General features: G+C 38.2%; 1 protein-coding gene across 1 annotated transcript in view; it reads right to left on the bottom strand.

The window, feature by feature from the left end:
- Positions 1-12160: 12160 nt before the first annotated feature.
- Positions 12161-21403, bottom strand: part of GLO1 (glyoxalase I) — a 29584-nt gene continuing 20341 nt past the window's right edge. The window contains exons 4-6 of the mRNA XM_004424186.3: positions 21183-21250; positions 20099-20188; positions 12161-13633 (exon numbers count right to left, since the gene is read on the bottom strand). Coding sequence (XP_004424243.1) covers positions 13545-13633; positions 20099-20188; positions 21183-21250 — 247 coding nt within the window. The 3' untranslated portion in view covers positions 12161-13544. The remainder of the gene's footprint in view (positions 13634-20098; positions 20189-21182; positions 21251-21403) is intronic.

A 21403-nucleotide genomic window follows, 5' to 3' on the forward strand; every position in this document is an offset into this window, starting at 1 on the left:
TCCATGTGTCCCATTCTGGGATCCAGGCTGGAAGGCCATGACTCCCTGGAGCATGTTCTCGTGATGGCGGCCCAAGCGACCTATTTTACCGCAAAGAAGGTGTAGTAGTGGACACATGATTGGGGGACCCACTGGACCTATCACATACTGCATCACCCAGAAGCTGCTGGTCTGAGAGAGTGGTGAAATGGTCTTCTGCAGGTGCAGCTGAGGTGCCAGCTTGGAGATGATACCCTGCAATGATGAGATGCCATCTGCCAGGACACATTATATACACTAAATCAATTATCACTATTAGTGCTGTACTCCCAACAGGTAGTATATGGGTATTAACAGGTATTACCAAAGGGGGAAATATGAGCAGCCCCTCTTATCATCATTGCTCCTAGTTATCCATTTGGAGCTTTTGTGCTTCCTATCCCCACAACTCTAAGTTCTACTTATCTAGAAGTCCTTCTTCCCCAAAGGGGAACACTTTCACCAGGGGACACAGTATGAGTCCCATTAATTTTTTTTGTTGTGGTAAAATATACAAAACATGGGCCAGCCCCAATGGCCTAGTGGTTCAAGTTCGGCGGCCAGGTGATTAAAGTTCGGCGCGATCCACTTTCGTGGCCCAGGTTTGGTTCCCAGGCATGGAAGCACACCACTCATCTGTCAGTGGCCATGCTGTGGTGGCAGCTCACATAAAAAAAAAAAAAAAAAGGAAGAATAGCAACAGATGTTAGCTCACTGCGAATCTTCCTCAGGAAAAAAAAAAAAAACAACAAAATATAAACTTTACCATTTTAACCATTTTTAAGTATACAGTTCATGGCATTAAGTACATTTACATTGTTGTGAAACCATCACCACCATCCATCTCCAGAACTTTTTCATCTCCCCAAACTGAAACTCTATATCTATTAAACAATAACTCCCCATTTCCTCCTCCCTCCAGCCCTTGCAAACCACCATTCTTTCCGTTTCTGTGAATTTGACTACTCTAGGTATCCCATATAAGTGGAATCACAATATTTGTCCTTTTGTGTCTAGTTTATTTCATTAGCATAATGTCTTCAAGTCTCATCCATGTGTCAGGATTTCATTCCCTTTTAGGGCAAATAACATTCCATTGTATGTACATATCACATTTTGTTTATCTAGTCATCAATTGGGTTGTTTCCACCTTTTGCTATTGTGAATAATGCTGCTACAAATATTGGTGTACAAATATCAGTTTGAGTCTCAGCTTTCAATTCTTTTGGGTAAATACCCAGAAGTGGAATTGCTGGATCATATGGTAATTCTCTGTTTAACTTTTTGAGGACCTGCCATACTGTTTTCTACGGCAGCTGCACTATTTTACATTCCCACCAGCAATGCACAAGGGTTCCAATTTCGTCACGTCCTTCATCAACACTTGCTATTTTCTGTTTTAGAAAGGTTAGCCACCTACACTAGCAGATGTGCTAGTCAAGGATGAAGGGAAGGGTTTTTTATTTCATAATAGCTTCATAATGGGTGGAAATGATATCTCATTGTGGTCTTGATTTGCGTTTCCCTAATGATTTAGTGATATTGGGCATTTTTTTCATGTGCTTACGGGCCATCTGAATATCTTCTTTGGAGAAATGTCTGTTCAAGTCCTTTGCTCATTTTTTAATTGGGTTGTTTTATTGCTGTTAAGTTATAGGAGTTCTTTATATATTCTTGATATTGACTTCTTATCAGATATATGATTTGCAAGTATTTTTTCCTATTCTGTAGGTTACCTTTTCACTCTATTGATAGTGTCCTTTAATGCAAAAGTTTTAAATTCTGATGAAGTTCAGTTTATCTATTTTTTCTTTTGTTGCCTGTGCTTTTGGTATCATATCCAAGAAATCACTACCAAATCCAATGTAATGAAGCTTTTCCCTATGTTTTCTTCTAAAAGTTTTATACTTTTAGCTTTTACATTTAGGTCTTTGATCCATTTTGAGTTAATTTTTGTATATGGTATAGGGTAAACGTCCAACTTCATTCTTTTGTGTGTGGATATCCAGTTTTCCTGGCACCATTTCCTGGCACCATTGAAAACAATGTCTTTTCTCCATTTAATGGTCTTGGTATCCTTATCAAAAATCATTTGAACATATATGTGAGGGTTTGTTTCTGGGCTCTATTCTATTCCATTGGTCTATATGTCTGCCTTTATGCCAATACCACACTGTTTTGATTACTGTAGCTTTGTAGTAAGTTTTGAAATCAGAAGGAGTGAGTCTTCCATTTTTATTCTTCTTTTTCAAGACTGTGTTGGTTATTTGGGGCCCCTTGAGATTCCATATGAATTTTAGTATAAATTTTTCTATTTCAGCAAAAAAAAAGTCATTGGGATTTTGACAGGGATTTCATTGAATTTGTAGATTGCTTTGGGTGGGGGGGCTTCCATTAATTTTTAACCTATGGTTGCTGCCCTGTTGCTTTGGACAGGAAAAAGAATCACCATTCTGGCAGGAGTAATGACCCTGATCACTAGGAAGAATTAGGGCTGCTGCTACACAATGGGGGTAACTAGGAGTATGCTTAGCATCCATGTGGTCCACTTGGGTGCCTGTTGGTATTCTCATGCCCGATTTTGATGGTAAATGGACAAGTGCAGTAACCCTGGCTGGCCTGAAAAGCACATGGTGTGCAGGGGCTCAGACCCCTCAGGGATGACAGTCTGGGTCACTTGATGAGGTTAGCCACCTACACTAGCAGGTGTGCTAGTTAAGGATGAAGGGAATCTAGAATGGCAGTAGAAGAAAAGGATAATGACTGTCATTTGTGGTCACAAGACCAGCTGCAGTAGTGGGGAGAGTAGTTGGTTCCCCTTAACCTTTTTCTTATAAGTTTCTCCAGGAACCAGGAAAAGAACCAATCAGAATCCTAGAGGAATAGTTCCTAGATGGATTAAACTTATTATGTAAAGTACATGGATCCAAGTGGTGCAAGGGGTGGACTATATTGCTATGGTGCACTGCCCACAGCTCTGTTTCAGGACCAAGATACTCATTCCTCCACCTGCTGGATAGCTCACAAGTGTCTCTCCCCAGTAATTTTCCTTAGCAGAAGGGAGCTGCCTTACCCAAGGTTGGATTCCCTCCTTGGGGGCAGCGTGCATCCAATGACTGGTCAGTGTAGGGGTATAAAGGCCAGGCCTGGTCCCCTTGCCTCAATGTGCGACATCTCTAAAAGACTGTCCCAGCTTCAGAGCTCCTCATGGAATTGGATGAGGCCTTTGTTGCCACTGCATTACAGTTAAACCTCTCTTACCCAGTTGTGCTTTTTTCGCTTCCTTACAGGCGTTGTTCCTGAACATACTCCCAAATAAACCATCTGTACATGAATCTCCATTTCTGAGTCTGTTTCCTGGGAACCTACCTACAACATTGTCCCTTACCTACTGCTCTACAGTGCTACCTTCGTCATAAATCAAGTATCCATTACATGAGGATCTGTTTCTGGACTTTCTATTCTTTTCCTTTGATCTATTTGTCTATCATTATACCAATACCACATTGCCTTAATTATCGTAGCGTTATAAGAAATCTTGACATCTAGTAGAGAAAGTTATTCAATTTTGCTATCTTGGCCCTTTGCATTTCCATATACATTTCAGAATCAGCTTGTCAATTTCCATAAAAATCCTTCTGTGAGTTTGGGATTTTATCAAATCTAAAGATCAATTTAGAGAGAATTTATCTCGTTATTGATTCTTCCAATTTATAAAAATGGTATATCCTTCCATTTATTTAAGTATTCTTTAATTTCTGTCATTAAAGTTTTATAGTTTTATATAGAGGTCTTGCATATCTTGTCAGATTTATTCCTAGGTATTTGATGTTTTAGATGCTATTTTAAGTAAAATCATTTAAAAATTCATTTTCTAATTGTTTACTGCTATTTTATTGAAACATAATAGATTTTTGTATATTGAGTTTATATCAAGCAATCTTGCTAAATTCACTTATTAATTCCTCACTCTCTGGTCTCCAGTCCATTTACAAGTGTTATATTCACTCAGATTCTGGAAGCAGGTTCTGGAAATCTTACTGAACAAGGAAAACAGGTGAAAACAAAATGCTGAGAATGTGGGAGAATATGTTCACAATGGAAGAGGGTTTGCATGTAGTACACTGGGAGGAACAAACAGGAGTGTGGAGGGGAAACAGAGCAAGGAGTATGTTTCTGAGCTTTAAAGAAATGCAGAAGAGGGACTATTGGGAATAGAGATTTCACTTATGTCATTTTTGGAAAGGAGGTTGGGACTAGCCTAGGGAAACATGTTAATTACGGTAGGTGGGTCTGCAAGTGAAAGGATAAAGGATATCAGGAAAGGCTACTGAATAGACAGATTTTATAGTGAGTTTGTAGAACTAAACCCACAAACCCATGGAGGATGTTGACACTTAGGGCGATGGTTTTCAAAGTGTGGTCCACGACCAGCAGCATCAGCATCATCTGGGAACTTGTCAGAAATGCTAATTCCAAACCCCACCTCAGACCTACTGAATCAGAATTCTGGGAGTGGGGCCCAGACACCTGTGTTTTGACAAGCCCTCCGTGTGATTCGGATGCAAAGCAAATTTTGAGAATCACTTGCTTGGGAGTGGACTCTTCAAACTAGTTCTTCAGATGCTTGCCGCTAATAGCCCCAAATAGGGTAGTTAGTATTGCTTTTAAACCTATTTTACTCTTTTTGATGTTTTGCTTTGCTGTTGTGCTCTAGTTTTCTGTGCAGTTTGCCTCCACAGATTATAATGTTCGCAGTACAGGATCCCTGTCTCATACTTCCTTCCAGTCTCCTTGTTCTATGAGAATACTCAAATATGATTGTGTGCTCCCAGTCATGCTGTGCACACTCCACTATAATAATATTTTAATGTAATAATATAAGTCCTTATATCCTGCTATTCATGTGGCATGATATTTTAAAAATTTAACTTTTTGCTCCCTGCATTTCTGTACCCCATGGCCCTTCCCCATTCAGGCAGCTAGAACATGGGCTAGGGGATGTTACAATAGAAAAAAGGCCTTTGACTTTCAAAAATCTAAACCTTCATGCTTTGAGTTGTGAGGTGGGGAGTTGGGAGGGAGAGTTCTGAGACCTGGTGAGTCCCTATGAAGAGGCACTACCTTCCTCTGTATCTGTGGATTAGGATAAAGGGAAATCAGAGTCTTGAGATATAGGTGTCTGGCGATCTAAAAGAAGAGGGCCCCTATATTTGGCCTCCCAGATAGAAGCCCTGGAAGTCAACAGGATCCCTGAGAAGAAATGGCTATGAGAGGTGTCTACTAGATAGGACCTTATGTAACCCTTATAGACTTAGTTTCTCATGGTCTCATGTGATGTACAAGCAGCGGAATGATCCAAAGCTCCCTGGGTCAATGTTGTGGAGGAGAAGTCTTGGCCCCAAAGATTTCCCTGTAGGCTGCCATAGCATGGAAATAGCAGAATGAAGTAGCAAGGGAGGTGCCAGACCTGAAGTAGCCTTAACAATAAGAACGAATGATGATCTAACAGCAAGCAACATAGATTTACAACAAAGGACCAAATAGGATACTTGACGTTTTAGCAAATGCTAATAGAATGGTTCACCTATGGAAGATCAGATGCTTACCTTCCTCCAACTATCCAGACATTACAAGAACTTAAGACATTACTGGAGAGAAAAGCAGCAGGCGAGATCCTGAATTTACTGAGACTCAGTTTCTACCTACCTCCTCAGAATATGGGGGATTTAAATTATGTGTAATTAGAATAAAATAAAAATTTCACTTCTTACACCCCTGAGTTTGTGGATTAGATACATATCCCTTATATTCATTACCACAAATACTGAGTATTTTACTATATTTATAATAGTGGGAGAAAAGAATTCATATTTTTGGAGATATTCTTCTCTGATATTAGTGGCATTAAAAAGGAGTCTGGGGGCCGGCCCAGTGGCATAGTGGTTAAGTTCGTGCACTGTGCTTTGCAGCCTGGGGTTCACAGGTTCGGATCCTGGGCACGGACCTATGCACTGCTTATCAAGCCATGCTGTGGCAAGTGTTCCACATATAAAGTAGAGGAAGATGGGCACGGATGTTAGCCCAGGGCTAATCTTCCTCAGCAAAAAAAAGAAAACAAAAAACGGAGTCTGTACAACAGCGCTTCTCAAACTTTATTGTGCACACAAATCACCTGGGGATCCTTTGAAAATTAAGATTCTGATTCAGTAGGTCTGCAGTGAAGCCTGAAAGTCTGAATTTTTCTTTCTCAAGTGATGCTGCTGCTGCTGCTGGTATAGGGACCACCCTTGGAGTAGTGAAGCTGTTCAAAATACTGGTAAGATGACTACACTACATTGGCTTTCAATATTGACTAGGACTTTCTTAAATAAACACAGGGTGGGGCCATCCCCGTGGCTTAGCAGTTAAGTGCATGCCCTCCGCTACTGGTGGCCCGGGTTCGGATCCCGGGCGCACACCAACGCACCACTTCTTCGGCCATGCTGAGGCTGCGTCCCACGTACAGCAACTAGAAGGATGTGCAACTATGACATACAACTATCTACTCGGGCTTTGGGGGAAAAAAAATAGGAGGAGGATTGGCAATGGATGTTAGCTCAGAGCCGGTCTTCGTCAGCAAAAAAAAAAGAGGAGGATTAGCACGGATGTTAGCTCAGGGCTGATCTTCCTCACAAAATAAATAAATAAATAAAATAAACACACAGTGATGCTCATGTCCAAATTGTACTATAGATTTATGGTACAGTTTTAGACTAGTTTAAAATACAAAATGAATATAAGCATCAAAGAAAGTTCATTCGGAATCAGTCAGCTAAGAGCAGGCAGTGTGAATAAAGATAATGCTGTCTAATTTCCTTCATGGGTTATCACGTATCCGTTTCAGTTTTTAAAAACTAATTAAACATTATCTTTAAATGTTTAAAGAAATTTGAATGTCACTGAATTGAACTTGCTTATTTATTTATTTATTTATTTATTTTTTTTTTTTTTTAAGATTTTATTTATTCAGCTTTTTCCCCCCAAAGCCCCAGTAGACAGTTGTATGTCATAGGTTCACATCCTTCTAGTTGCTGTACGCGGGACTCGGCCTCGCGTTGGACGGAGAAGTGGTGCCTCCAGGCGCTCCCGGGATCCGAACCCGGGCCGCCAGCATCAGAGCGCGCGCACTTAACCACCAAGCCACAGAGCCGGCCCCTGAACTTGCTTATTTAGAATTTTAAGTCTTTTTAACCATGTAAAGAGTTTTAAATAACTTAATATAAAAGCACCTTCTAATCTTTAATATGTTACCATTCTAAATAGAAGTTTGGGTAGCAGACAAAAACATATTGTTAAAATACTTCATTTTATTCAAAAGGTGAAAAAAGTAAATGTTAGCAAATTAAGCAATATTTCCGGGCAGGCCTCGTGGCTTAGTGGTTAGGGGCGCGCGCTCTGCTGCTGGCAGCCCGGGTTCAGATCCCGGCGCGCACCGACGCACTGCTTCTCTGGCCATGCTGAGGCCGCGTCCCACATACAACAACTAGAAGGATGTGCAGCTATGACATACAACTATATACTGGGGCTTTGGGGGAAAAAAAAAAATTATAAGCAATATTTCCTATTTATTTTTCCAGATTATAAAAGTGATACTTGCTCATTTTAGATAAATTGAATATGGAAAAATATAACGAATGAAATAAAATCATTGGTAATTCCAGTAGTATCACAATTTGGTACATTTCCTTCTAGTCACTTCTTTGCATGTTTGTTTCTTTTTTAAACAAAATCAACAACATAATGTACATAAGTTTGCATACTGCTTTTTTCACTTAATATCTCATGAGCATTTCCCCACATCTTTAAATGTTCTTTTAAAACACAATTTAATGGTGTTAAAATAGATAATATTCTGTCATATGTGGGTGCTATAATAGTTAAGTATTTCCCCATTTTTAGACATTTGGTTCTAATTTTTTGCTATTATGAATAATGACGGAAGCAACAAATTGGATATAATTTTAAAAACTAAAATCTCTGATTTTCTAGGATACAGAATACTCAGAATATCACAATATTACTCAGTTAAAAGGATCTGAACATTTTAAAGTCTTTAACAACTCCTGAAACCTATGGCAAAATTGATGTGTCAATAGTTTGGATGAGATCTATGAAAGTGCCTATTTCATTACAACTACAGCAGTCCTAGGTGTTGGCATTTTAAAAATCTTCTATAACTTTGCTAATATTGATAGGACTCAAATCAATGCATTTACAGTAAAACCTCTCTTAACCTGTTTCCACTTCACTAATCATTAGATTAACCTGACTCAGTAAAGAATTGATACCCTGGCAGGCTGAATAACTATCTAGTTAGCCACTCTCTTGGACACCCGGGCATTTCCACTTCCCCGATGAGTTGTGTGCTTATCAAGTCAGTTGTGTCCACTACCAACGTGTTCAAGCCAGTTATCCTTGTAATTATAAACATATAATTTAATGAAATATTATATAAAACAATAAAATGAGTTTATGTAAAAGTTGAACGTTCTGAAGAACTCTCAAAGGCAAATAGCTAAAATAAATTGCTGCTGAATTAGAGGCAAAAAATATGTAAATAAGGAAGAAAGTATAAAACTATGCATTCTGAACTCAGATTCCTTTGTAAATGCTTCAAGTTCACTCTCCAATTTAAAGAAACTAAAATTGGATATCTTAGAACAGTGGTTCTCAACAGGGCAGTACTGACCCCTAGGGATTGTTCTGGAAACTTGTGGGGCATTTTTGGTTGGGTTTCATTACTGATCTTTAGTGGACGAGGGACAGGGATGTGAGACACCCTGTGATGGCCTGCACAACTTTGGAAAGTCTCACTGAGTATTCATATAGCTAAAAAGCCTGGGGCCGGCCCCATGGCTTAGCGGTTAAGTGCACGCGCTCCGCTACTGGCGGCCCGGGTTCGGATCCCAGGTGCGCACCGACGCACCGCTTCTCCGGCCATGCTGAGGCCACGTCCCACATACAGCAACTAGAAGGATGTGCAACTATGACATACAACTATCTACTGGGGCTTTGGGGAAGAAAAAAAAAAAAAGGAGGAGGAGGATTGGCAATAGATGTTAGCTCAGAGCCGGTCTTCCTCAGCAAAAAGAGGAGGATTAGCACGGATGTTAGCTCAGGGCTGATCTCCCTCACCAAAAAAAAAAAAAAAAAGCCTGCCTTTCTCCTCAAGGAGGTGGAGCATAACTCCCCACACCTTAGATGTGCGCTTCACATATTAACTTCCTTCCAAAGGGCACAGTATAGAAAGTGGGTGAGTGGAGAATAACTTGACAGTGGAGAAACTTGACAAACACCACCTCAGCCAGGTGATCAAGGTTAACATCATCAGTGATACATCATGTTGACAGTATGTATCCTTGATAAGATGTGACTGAGAAGGCCACTTTACCTCTGTAGTCTTCCTCCTAAAAAGGCCTAACACTAGTTTCATCATGAGAAAAAATTCAGAAAATCCCAATTGAGAAACACTCTACAAAGTATCTGACTAGTACTCCTCAAACTGTCAAAGTTATTAAAAACAAGAAAAGTCTGAAAAACTACTACATTCTAGGGGAGCCTAAGGAGACATGATGACTAAATGTAATGTATCCCGGATAAGACCCTGTAAGAGAGAAAGGAAAGTAGGTAAAAACTAAGGAAATCTGAATAAAGTATAGATTTTAGTCAATAATAATGTATCAATATAGGTTCATTAGTGGTGACAAATGTACTATACTGATGTAAGATTTTAAAAATAAGGGAAACTGGGTACGGGGTATATGGGAACCCTCTGTACTATCTTTGCAACATTTCTTTAAATCTAAAACTATTCTAAAATTTTTTTACAAGTTGTGAAGTACAAACTTGTAACTAGTAGATAAATAAGTCCTGGAGATATAATGTACAGCATAGTGATTACAGACAATACTATATTATAAACTTCAAAGTTGCTAAGAGACTAAATCTAAATTGTTCCCACTACAAAAAAAGAAATGATAATTATGTGACATGATAGAGGTGTCAGCTAACACTATGATGGTAATCTTGTAATATATAATATATCTAATCAACACACTGTACATCTTCAACTTACACAATGTTATATGTCAATTATATTTCAAAAAAATTTATAAAGCCTTTTTATTATCTGAGCCCAGAACTTCTATTTTACTTATTTGCATATATAATTTTAATATTCAGTAGGGACAAAACTATCCTATAAACAGAAGGAATATTCTTCTTTTATCCAAAACTTCAGACAGGATCACCATTTTGGAAAATGATGTTTCCAACAGTAACATTCATGTTCTTTGAGTGACCAATAAAACACACCTGTTATCAGTATGCACTTAAAATTAACATTATAGCTCTTCATGAATCATGAATTCAGTTTTTATTTTAAAATATCAAAGTGTTAACTATACTCTACTGAACAGTTTTACTTCTTCCATAGTTAAGAGCAAGCACCTGACTCCTTCATTGTTTTCAGTGCAGTAGGATCTGGCATTTACATATCGAAATGCATAATCTTATTACAAATTGATTTCATTTCTCCTTTATATTACAATAAAGGCACCGAATTGACCCTTTTTGAAATTGTTTATATAGGTGAGCTACATATGAATTTCATTTTAGGATAGTGGCTGTGATAGATGTTATAAATATTCCCATGTTATAATAAAAAGAGTCTGCTAACTCTGATATGGTTGAGAACCACAATCTTAGACCAAGCTCTCTGAGGGCAGGAAATGTCTTATGATTTCTTACAGCACCCGGCACCAACTAGGCTCTCAATATTTAATTTCACCCTGCTGCAGTTTCTGTTTACGCCTGCTCAGAAGCCCTTGCTTACTCCTCCATTCTGGCAGTCTTGGTTTTGATCCAGCCGTCCACCCTCGTGCAGGCAACTTGGGGAAATATGATCATCTCAGTCAGAGTGGTCTCACTCCCTTTGCCAGTGATTAGAGACAGGCAGTGACCCAGTTCTGGTCAAGACATGAGGGGAATTCTGCTGAGGAGCTTTGGGAAAGGTTTTATACCCATTAAAGAGACACAAGGAACAAAAGGTTATTTTCTTTCACTGGACATTGTTGGTGTATACATGACACGTGGAATCACCATAGGCATCTTTGATCATGAATATTATTAGCCCAAAAGAAAACACTGAGAATGACAAGTTGGGAAAGATGGAAGGAAACAGAGGTTCTTGATATCTCTGAACCCTCTATCAACCCATTCCAGAAAACTCAGAAGTGCTTGTTACATCTGATAGCGTTGGGTCTTTTCTTATCGCCAACAGCAAGCATCCTTACTGATATAACCCTCTTCACAAGTAGTTGTGTTGCTAAGGAATATTATATACCCTGTATGCAATCCTGGTCAGAATGCCATATAGGGAAGCCACAAGTGATTCTCTCTCAGCCATCAGCTCCTAATTCCAACCACTCAGTATTATAACTGAGTCCCAGGCTTAGCTGTGCAGGGCTCATGGGAGACTGATTCATTTTACATCGACAGTAAGCTACACAGTGTTGCTGTCCAATCGTGGAAAACAAGAAAACTTCTTGTGCTCTTCTTCACCCTTTTATATCACCACTTCTCAGGGAAGTTAATTTGGAAGTAAGTGAATTGTCCTAATCCCTAACAAAGCCTGGTGATACAATATGTATTTCTTCAATGCATAAAGGGATGAATTTAAGGAATAAGCAAGGGCTGTCGTGTGGCAAATTTTACTTAGCGAGAAGAGAAGGCTTCTTTCCATGGAAATAAGGTCTAAGTGACTGAATTTATGAATCTAATAACCGTCCCATTTGACAATTCTAGTACCCAACATGTGAAATTGGTCTTTATTGGTTCCCACAACTCACCTTTTGATATTTGGCCTTTCTTCTCTGCACTTTTTCTACCACAATCCTTTATTCCTTATTTACTTTCTTCTTCCCACCTTTCCCTTATCCATAGAAATTATCTGCTTTGCAGGGTGTACAGAATTACAACTATTCCCAGTTCAGAATGAGCCTGCAAGCCCCTTCAAATCCTTACACTACTCCCGTAGGGCAGCCTTATTTGTTGTTAAGAAAGAACATGCTGGATGGAAGTTTACAAATTAAACATAGTCTTACTTAAAATTTTACTTTATTTCGGTCTGTAAGTACTGCTATTTGTTTGAATTGCTCACATGAATCCATTCCATCCAAAAAGGAAATGTAAAGTGCTTCTAGCAGTATAAGCACAGTCTGCATGGCCTACCCAAAGGTCTTCCACTAGAGTCTATAGAAAATCTAACTGTAGTTAAACCACAAACTGGATATTCTTATTCTCTGGGCCATAAGACATTTTCAAAATCAGTTTGCTTTTTTAAAACCCATCAAATGTCAATCATGGCAGGGAAGACCACTGAGCTGATTTCTGATAACTAAGTTATGTTATCACTGAACGTAATTTATCCTACATGATCACTGGCATCTGGAAGACCTTGGGATACGGGCTCCTCACAAGTAACAAGCACCACTTGTGCAGGAACAAGTGGGCAGCCAAGAGCAGTCGTGTGCTACTGATTTCCTCCACTGCTTCTCCCCGCACGGTGGTACTCAGGCCCGAGAGCTGAGAGGACAATGCTCAAATTCACTGAAGGTTTTTACAACAGAAGACTAGCAGATGAGGGATTGTGAGGTGCTAATTTTTGAGGTACAATTTAAATACTAAAAATGATGATGAGATCTTGAGTACGTGAGTCTATTTATGTTGCCTTCAGTTCATTCTAGTTAGTTTGCATGTCTAGCCTGAGAAATCACAGGCCAGTTGGATTAAATGAGATAAAGTATGTGACAGCCTACTCCAGTGTCTGCATACCCAGCAAATAATATTCTCATCCTCCTCCCCATCCCAAAATAAAGAAGTTAGTAGTCTTTGAACTTTGAAAATACTTTGTAAATAAGAAGAAATTAGTTTGTCTATCAGCATCCTTGTCAGCATGATTCTGAATTGCTCCCAAGAGTACCTTCTCTTCTGTAAAATAAACACTTTCTAATATTTGAAGTACACATGAAGTTTCATTTTTGTTCAGTGTTCTTTACTTTCCATTGTGCAAAGTTATTTCTGAGGAACTGAAACCCCAGAAGGTAACTACAACAAAAACATTTTAAATGTTATTTTTGAAAATGATGATTCAAAGGCAGACTGGTAAAGAAGTCATATTTAGGAGATAGAAGGCAAATGCAGCTTCTGAAGGGAACTGTTCTAATTATTACCTAAAAAAGTAAAGCTATACAACTACAGTCAAGGACATAAGACAAAGCACTGCTTTAAAACTAGAATGACTGAACAGTTAGGTGAAAAACAGCTGAAATAGGAAAGGAAAAAGGACTGAAAAGTAATTTGAATTGGGACATGATCCATCGGCCCTAGATGCTTCTGTCATCTGAATATCCTGAATCACATTGTTTCCTTTTTTACCTCCCATAATGTCTTCACTGAAATCTCAAAACAGTATTGTCACAGAACTAAATAATAGTTGCCATATTGTTAGGATTCAAAATTTCAATCCAGTAGCCATCAGGATCTTGAATAAATGCCAGGCCTTTCATTTTACCTGTAAAATAAAATGATTTTCATTATTGAAAAGATTAAAAAAAATACTTAAAAATTTAAAAAATATTTTTATTAATTCAAAATTTTTTTTGTTTGTTTTTAATTTTTTGTTTATTGCAGTAACATTGGTTTATAACATTGTAAAAATTTCAGGTGTACATCATTGTACTTCTATTTCTGCATAGATTACATCATGTTCACCACCCAAATACTAATTACAACCCATCACCACACACATGTACCAAATTATCCCTTTCACCCTCCTCCCTCCTCCCTTCCCCTCTGGTAACCACCAATCCAATCTCTGTCCCTATGTGTTTGTTTATTGTTGTTATTATCTACTACTTAATGAAGGAAATCATACGGTATTTGACCTTCTCCCTCTGACTTATTTCACTTTGCATTATACCCTCAATGTCCATCCACGATGTCACAAATGGCTGGATTTCATCATTTCTTATGGCTGAGTAGTATTCCATTGTGTACATATACCACAGCTTCTTTATCCATTCGTCCCTTGCTGGGCACTTAGGTTGCTTCCAAGTCTTGGCTATTGTGAATAACACTGCAGTGAACACAGGGGTGCATGTACCTTTACAAATTGGTGTTTTCAAGTTCTTTGGATAAATACCCAGCAGTGGGATGGCTGGATCATATGGTAGTTCTATCCTTGATTTTTTGAGGAATCTCCATACTGTTTTCCATAGTGGCTGCACCAGTTTGCACTCCCACCAGCAGTGTATGCGAGTTCCCTTCTCTCCACATCCTCTCCAACACATGTTGTTTCCTGTCTTGTTAATTATAGCCATTCTGACGGGCGTCAGGTGATATCTCATTGTAGTTTTGATTTGCATTTCCCTGATAGTTAATGATGTTGAACATCTTTTCATGTGTCTGTTGGCCATCTGTATATCTTCTTTGGAGAAATGTCTGTTCAGGTCTTTTGCCCATTTTTTAATTGGGTTGGTAGTTTTTTTGTTGGTAAGATGCATGAGTTCTTTATATATTTTGGAGATTAAGCACTTATCAGAAGTATGGTTTGCAAATATCTTCTCCCAATTGTTAGGTTGTCTTTTCGTTTTGTTGATGGTTTCCTTTGCTGTGCAGAAGCTTTTTAATTTGATGTAGTCCCATTTGTTTATTTTTTCTATTGTTTCTCTTGCCCGGTCAGACGTGGTGTTTGAGAAGATGTTGCTAAGACTGATGTCGAAGAGCGTACTGCCTATGTTTTCTTCTAGAAGTTTCACAGTTTCAGGTCTTACATTCAAGTCTTTAATCCATTTGGAGCTAATTTTTGTATATGGTGTAAGGTAAGGGTCTACTTTCATTGTTTTGCATATGGCTATCCAGTTTTCCCAACACCATTTGTTGAAGAGACTTTCTTTTCCCTATTGTATGTGCTTGGCTCCTTTGTCAAAGATTAGCTGTCCATAGATGTGTGGGTTTATTTCTGGGCTTTCGATTCTATTCCATTGATCTGTGTGTCTGTTTTTGTGCCAGTACCATGCTGTTTTGGTTACTACAGCTTTGTAGTATAATTTGAAATCAGGGAGTGTGATACCTCCAGCTTTGTTCTTTTTTCTTAGGATTCCTTTAGCTATTCGAGGTCTTTTGTGGTTCCATATAAATTTTAGGATTCTTTGTTCTATTTCTGTGAAAAATGTTGTTGGAACTTTGATAGGGATTGCATTGAATCTATAGATGGCTTTAGGAAGTGTGGACATCTTAACTATGTTAATTCTTCCAGTCCAAGAGTACGGAATATCTTTCCATTTCTTTGTGTCTTCTTCAATTTCTTTCAGAAATGTTTTATAGTTTTCTGTGTACAGATCTTTCACCTCTTTGGTTAAGTTTATTCCTAGGTATTTTATTCTTTTTGTTGCAATTGTAAATGGCATGGTATTCTTAATTTCTCTTTCTGCTACTTCGTTGTTAGTGTACAGAAATGCAACTGATTTTTGTATGTTGATTTTGTATCCTGCAACTTTACCATACTCGTTTATTACTTCTAAAAGTTTTCTGGTGGATTCTTTGGGGTTTTCTATATATAAAATCATGTCATCTGCAAATAGTGACAGTTTCACTTCTTCCTTTCCAATTTGGATCCCTTTTATTTCTTTCTCTTGCCTGATTGCTCTGGCTAGGACTTCCAGTACTATGTTAAATAGGAGTGGTGACAGTGGGCATCCTTGTCTGGTTCCTGTTCTTAGAGGGATGGCTTTCAGTTTTTCACCATTGAGGATGATATTAGCTGTGGGTTTCTCATATATGGTCTTTATTATGTTGAGGTACTTTCCTTCTATACCCATTTTATTCAGAGTTTTTATCATAAATGGATGCTGTATCTTGTCAAATGCTTTCTCTGCATCTATTGAGATGATCATGTGATTTTTATTCTTCATTTTATTAATGTGGTGTATTACGTTGATTGATTTGCGAATGTTAAACCATCCCTGCATCCCTGGAATAAATCCCACTTGATCATGGTGTATAATCTTTTAACGTATTGTTGTATGCGATTTGCTAGTATTTTATTGAGGATTTTTGCATCGATGTTCATCAGTGATATTGGCCTGTAATTTTCTTTTTTGTGTTGTCCTTGTCTGGTTTTGGTATCAGGGTAATGTCAGCTTCAGAGAATGAGTTAGGAGCTTCCCCCTCCTCAATTTTTGGAAGAGTTTGAGAAGGATGGGTATTAAGTCTTCTTTGAATGTTTGGTAGAATTCACCAGGGAAGCCGTCTGGTCCTGGACTTTTACTTTTGGGGAGGTTTGTGATTACTGTTTCGATCTCCTTACTGGTGATTGGTCTATTCAAATTCTCTACTTCTTCTTGATCTAGTTTTGGAAGGTTGTATGATTCTAAGAATTTATCCATTTCTTCCAGATTGTCGAATTGGTTGGCATATAGCTTTTCATAGTATTCTCTTATAATCTTTTGTATTTCTGAGGTGTCTGTTGTAACCTCTCCTCTTTCATTTCTGATTTTACTTATTTGTGCCTTCTCTCTTTTTTTCTTGGTGAGTCTAGCTAAAGGTTTGTCAATTTTGTTGATCTTTTCAAAGAACCAGCTCTTGGTTTTATTAATTTTTTCTATTGTTTTTTTGGTCTCTATTTCATTTATTTCTGCTCTGATTTTTATGATTTCCCTTCTTCTACTGATTTTGGGCTTGGTTTGTTCTTCTTTTTCCAGTTCCTTCAGGTGCATTGTTAGATTGTTTATTTGAGATTTTTCTTGTTTGTTGAGATAGGCCTGTATCGCTATAAACTTCCCTCTTAGAACCGCTTTTGCTGTATCCCATAAATTCTGGCATGTCGTATTTTCATTTTCATTTGTCTCCAGGTATTTTTTGATTTCTTCTTTGATTTCTTCGTTAACCCAGTCGTTGTTCAGTAGCATTTTGTTTAATCTCCACGTATTTGTGGCTTTTCTGATTTTCTTCCTATAGTTGATTTCTAGTTTCATACCGTTGTGGTCAGAAAAGATGCTTGGTATTATTTCAATCTTCTTAAATTTATGGAGACTTGTTTGGTGGCCTAATATGTGATCAATCCTGGAGAATGTTCCATGTGCCTTTGAAAAGAACGTGTATTCTTCGGTTTTTGGATGGAATGCTCTGTTTATATCTACTAGGTCCATCTGTTGTAGTGTGTCGTTTAAGGCCAATGTTTCCTTATTGATCTTCTGTTTGGATGATCTATCCGTTGGTGTAAGTGGAGTGTTAAAGTCCCCTACTATTATTGTGTTACTGTCTATTTCTGTTTTTATGTCTGTTAATAATTGCTTTATATATTTAGGTGCACCTACATTGGGTGCGTAGATATTTACAAGTGTTATATCCTCTTGTTGGATTGTTCCCTTGAACAATTAATTTAATGAAGTACAATATTTTGTTTACAGTTTTAACTTTAAAAAATTCTGTTGTCAGTGTTGCCCAAATGCATGTTTTTCAGAATGACTAACAGTCTATCTTCTACACATAGCTGGAAACCAACTCTCCCGAAACAAACTGTGGGACTGACTGCATCTTTCAGGTATCTCGGGTATTTACTTCACCTTCACCCTATCACTTCATGCTACCAGCTGAGGAGTCACATCAATTGTCCTATTTTAAAGAGGAAAAAGAAAATAGGGAGGCGCTCAAGGCAGCAGGTGGTATGGCTTACCCACACAGCCAAAAGACCCAAATGCTTAGGTCATACGAACCCTTTAAACACTATTCCATGTAACCCAAGCTCTGCCAATCAGACTCGTTCTCCCAGGAATTCATAACTGGGATTGAGACACTAGTAGGTCTAGTAGCAGAGTTGCTTGCTTAAATGGAAAAATGTGACCTCAGAAATTTATTTTGGGACCAAAGTGCTGAATTAGTCTGACTCCTATCTCTGGTTCCTTTCCCCAAGATCAACCCCAGAGGAACACAGATGGAAAATGGGAGAGAAAAAATAAAGTAAGAAACCCCTGGGGTGATGGTTAGGGAGAGGAATGGTGGGGATGGGACGGGTGACTGTTTTAACCTGGTCTGTGTGGAAGGGGGTACTTTTGGCCTGGACCAGAAGGCAGTCCATCACGGCTGTAGGAGAATAAACAGAAGCTTTGTTAGTTTGGCTCTTGCTCCTCCCAGTGCCCTGAGCATCAGCACCTACCCCCACACACCGTGGGGGGTTCAAACTACCAGTTCAGATGTCCTCGGGAGTAAATAAGCACAGTGCAGAAGCCTTGTGCCCGTGAAGGACTGAGAAAAACAGGTGGGAACCAACTGATCTCTGCCAGCCTTCACTTTCCACACAACCAGGGTTAGGGAATGACAATCTCAGAAGTGTTTCCTGCTAACACTGCTTCTCCCTGAGGGACAAAGGGGGAGGATTTGACCTTAAGAGTGATTAACTCTCATTTAAAGATGCCTAGAGATCTCTGCCCAGTCCATCTTCCTGAGATCATTTGGGTTGTTAAGGACTGAGGTCTGGCCTTCCCCCCATTCACATTGCCTGATGGATTAGAACAGCTAATAGTTGCAGTAAAAAAAAAACTCTGAGACCAAAATAAAAATTTTAGGAACATAACCATAACCCAAACAATGGATTATAGATTCAAAGAGAAGAACAAATATTAGACCAATGGACCGAGAACTACTAAAACATGTAAAAGTGATGAAGAATATGAAATATAACCAGTATGAGATAAGAACAAGAAACTATTAAAGGAACCAAGCAAAAATTAGGGATCAAAGATATAATAGCTGAAAATAACAACACAATAGATGAAAACACAAAAGATGACTATCAGAACAGATACATTTGAGGAAAAATTAGCTAATTGGTATGACAGTTTGAGGAAATATCCCAGAAAGAATGCACGGATGCATGTACAAAGAAATAACAAATATAAAACGCTTCCAGAACAAAACAGAAGATAACACACAAAGGCACAAGAATCAGACAGCAGATTTTTCAATAGCAACACTGATGGAAAAAAATAGGACAATGAAGTTATATTTTCAAGATTGAAGGAAAATAAACCTAAGATTTTATATTCAACACAACTGTCAATTCATTTATAAAGGCATAGCTCTCAGCATACAAAGCCTCAAAAGTTCTGCCTCACAAACCCTTTGAAAACAGTTTTGGTTGCGGTACTTTTTAACAAAGGGACAGAAAAATGCAAAGGATGCTGCAAGAGATATATGGAGAAAAGGGGATCAAATACCTTGATATATTTATTATCTTTTTTTTAAAAAAAAAAGCCAAGGCCAAAGAAAAAGGAAAAATAATATCTCAGTCTGCGTAACAATAACATGATAGTGGTAAAGAGCAGCAAGTTGTTTTCTTACTGAGGAGGAGATTTGGATATCAAATCTTCTAATTGAAAAGAAAAGAAAGGATTAAAATGAAACAGTGAAATGTTTGAAATGTAAACTGAAATAATAAATTATGATGACAGAAACAGATCTAAGTAAAATAATTTTAATACACGTAAATTCAACAAAATCCAGGTATATACTATTTCAAGAGACATACCTAAAACATAAGGACACGTAAAGGTTGTAAAAGGATGAAAAAGAAATACTAGGCAATTATTAACTTAAGAGATTTGGTGTAGTTATATTAATAGTAGATAAAACAGACTTTAAAGAACTTATTTTAGGGTGGCTAGACACACTTGAGATAGTGAAAGCTGGTGGCCAATGAGAGAGTGTGGTAAGGCTGAAGGGTGGGAGGGAGCCCAGGTCTTAGGTGGCTCTCCAGATCCTGTGGCTAGTCCCTAGTGAAGCCACCCTCGTTGCTGTCTTTCAGTTGCCTAAGATACCCGGTTCAATTCCAGTAATTTCTCTTTCCTTAAGCTGGTTGAAGTAGACTTCTTCAAAGTTACTTGCAACCAAAAGGATTTTACTACAACAGTTCCCTCTGTGGGTGCTTAAAAACGTTATGTAACTAAAGAGCCCTGAAGAAAACCAGTAGCAGACTCACCATCATCAGGTTTCTTCACAAACTTGACTCCTAGTTCTTCAAACCTTTTACAAGCAGCATGTACATCAGGAACAGCAATTCCAATGTGACCTTAGGTGACCACCCGCAAAATAAGGCAGAGAGAAGGAAGAAATAATTATAACGGGGTCTCCAAGCACCACAAGTAGCTTCCAAAACCAGTTTATTTCAAAACACATAAGGCACCCAAAAACAGACTGAAACAAGTAGGTTCAAAACCTATAATACCGTATATTAGACAACAAGAATCTAAGTCTAACTGGCTGGGTAAAATTAATTAGTTGCTCTGAATTATAAATTATTTAAAATAAGCCAGTATTGGCTCATATATAGTTCAATCTGTTAAGAATAACCTACATCAAAAAACAGTAATCATTTACTCATATTCAACATGCTTATTGTTGACATTGCCTATATAGCAGCCAATTTAAGCCTGTAATCCTGTTATCTTGATTGGGAGATTTTAAATTTATTTATTTATTTTATTTAGTGTGTGTGTGTGAGAGGAAGATCAGCCCTGAGCTAACATCCATGCCAATCCTCCTCTTTTTGCTGAGGAAGACTGGCCCTGGGCTAACATCCGTGCCCATCTTCCTCCACTTTATATGGGACGCAGCCTCAGCATGGCTTGACAAGTGGTGCATCAGTGCACGCCCCGGATCCAAACCCAGGCCACCAGCAGCGGAGAGCGAGCACTTAACCGCTACGCCACGGGGTGGCCCCTTGACTGGCAGATTTTTAGATCAAGGTAGAAGTGCATGCCAGCAGAAATAGGGATTATTTATTAACCATAGATTTTGCTTTTGTTTTTTAAATTAAAAAGTCTACTGGAAATAGAATACTGAGTCTGAAAAGTAAAATCATTGTGAAAGAGTAAATGTCAAGTTAAGACTGAGACTATAAAATTAAACAACTCCTAAATAAAATTATTTGTGGAGAATAAAAATAACCATACTCCTAATAAATTGATTGTAGTTAATGTTTTAGGTTTATTAAAATCATAAATAGGCACACAATGCAAAATCACACAAATCTATAAACATTACATGCAAATAGGCAAACATACCAAATCCTCGAGGGTCTGAATTGCCACTGTGGTAACTCTGGGTCTCATCATTTTCAGTGCCCCAATTGCTACAAAAGAAGGGAAAACATAACTACAAGTGACCTGTAGAACAAATATTCTGAAAAGAAAGTTGCAACAAGCTGTCTGAAATTTTTACCATGTATATATGCTACTTAATATACTTGGTCTAATCTCTGCTACTGTAAAATATTAAGTTTTCA

This window comes from Ceratotherium simum, chromosome 13 (genome assembly GCF_057802395.1).
Source record: "Ceratotherium simum simum isolate JZ-2026a chromosome 13, ASM5780239v1, whole genome shotgun sequence".
Taxonomy (NCBI): domain Eukaryota; kingdom Metazoa; phylum Chordata; class Mammalia; order Perissodactyla; family Rhinocerotidae; genus Ceratotherium; species Ceratotherium simum.